General features: G+C 47.8%; 1 gene segment (V, D, J or C); it reads right to left on the bottom strand.

Moving 5' to 3' along the window:
• Positions 1-307: 307 nt before the first annotated feature.
• On the bottom strand, positions 308-752 carry LOC133462214 (T cell receptor beta variable 20-1-like). The segment is given in 2 exon segments: positions 308-612; positions 693-752. Coding segments are annotated over 2 exon segments (348 nt in total).
• Positions 753-1,408: the final 656 nt, after the last annotated feature.

Genomic DNA, 1,408 nt, shown 5'->3' with positions numbered 1-1,408 from the left:
TCTTGCCGTCCCATGATCCTCTGGGCCATTATGGTTTTTTTTATTGTCAACATGGTCATAAGATAAAATGTTTTTGTCACATTAATGTGTGGGTGGTTGTGGAAACTGCTTTGTCAGTGTTGGACGGGTGAAACTTTCATGTTTATATTAGCTCGTATTTATCAAGTTAGATATTTAAATAACAGTTAAATAACATCCTTCGAACTTCAGGCCCTTCAGAACCCTCAAACTTCCCTTATTATTAACCTCCTGACAGAAACCTCAGGCAGCTCAGCGAGGTTTTTGTCAGGAGTCTGGCTGAACCACATCACTGTGTGCTGGCGGCGCAGAAGAAAACAGCTGAGGCTGACGCATCCGCGCTGGCGATGATCAGTCCTCCCGTCCGCGCGTCTTTCCTCGTGATCTTAAACCGAGACTCCAGTCCTTTCTCATAGTTTGGATCAGAACCAACGTAGCTGAACCCGATTAAGTTGATGAGACCGTTGAAGGTCTGCTGGTACCAGAGCATCACGCTCATGGAGGAGTCGTCATGACGACAGTCGAGTTCCACCCGATCCTTGTCTTTGACTATTCTTGGACGAGACGGCTGGAATGTCACGAGCTCGGCTGGATCTGTGGACGAAACGGAGATCAGTCACGTTGGTGTGTTTGGTGTAATCAATAAAAACACGTTTTACTGCCCCGACATTTACATGGGAGGAAGACGAGCAGGAGGATGGTGGAGCTTGGAGGCATCGTGATGCTGGCGCCGCCGCTCCGTCAGAATCTGTGAAGAGGTGCTGCTGGGAGGGGGCGGGGCTTCCATCGGTGCCGGTTGGGAGGGGGCGGGGCTTCCATCGGTGCCTGTTGGGAGGGGGCGGGGCTTGCTGGCGGGGGGTTTCGCCCTCCCTCTTCTGGCCCTCAGTGAGACGACTGGTTGCCTGGGTTTGGGTTTCTTCCTAGAGCATTGTTTTGACTTTACAACACACAGTTACACAGACATACACACCTGCTCACTCACCTACATACTCACTCCACAGTTTCAGGGACAGATAATCACAGTAGCCTAGTTTTGATTCAGTCTCAAGGACCTGAAATGGTTGTTGTTTGTGTCTCTGTCTGTTCTCGTGTCTGTTTGTTTGTTTGTTTTCTGTCTTTCATGTTTTTCTTGTTTCAGATTTGCAGTGGATGTCACCCCTCACCCGTACCCCCCACCCGCTTTCTTAACAATTTTTTTAATGGATAAAGGATTAAAAAAAAAGAAGTGCATTATCTAATTTCTGGTGGTCGACCCGTAGCTTGAGGAAACTGGTGAATTACTGCGTGAACGTTTTTGAAAAGCGAGGAAAAATGGAGAATGAAAAGATACTTTTGAACAGCAAGTTCACTTTCAGAAAGATGCAGATGGTTCGCTGGACAAGACTAAAGT

Source organism: Cololabis saira, chromosome 16, assembly GCF_033807715.1.
Source record: "Cololabis saira isolate AMF1-May2022 chromosome 16, fColSai1.1, whole genome shotgun sequence".
In the NCBI taxonomy this organism is placed as follows: domain Eukaryota; kingdom Metazoa; phylum Chordata; class Actinopteri; order Beloniformes; family Belonidae; genus Cololabis; species Cololabis saira.
Note: the sequence above shows the minus strand (reverse complement) of the source record. Positions and strands in the feature narration are given on the sequence as shown.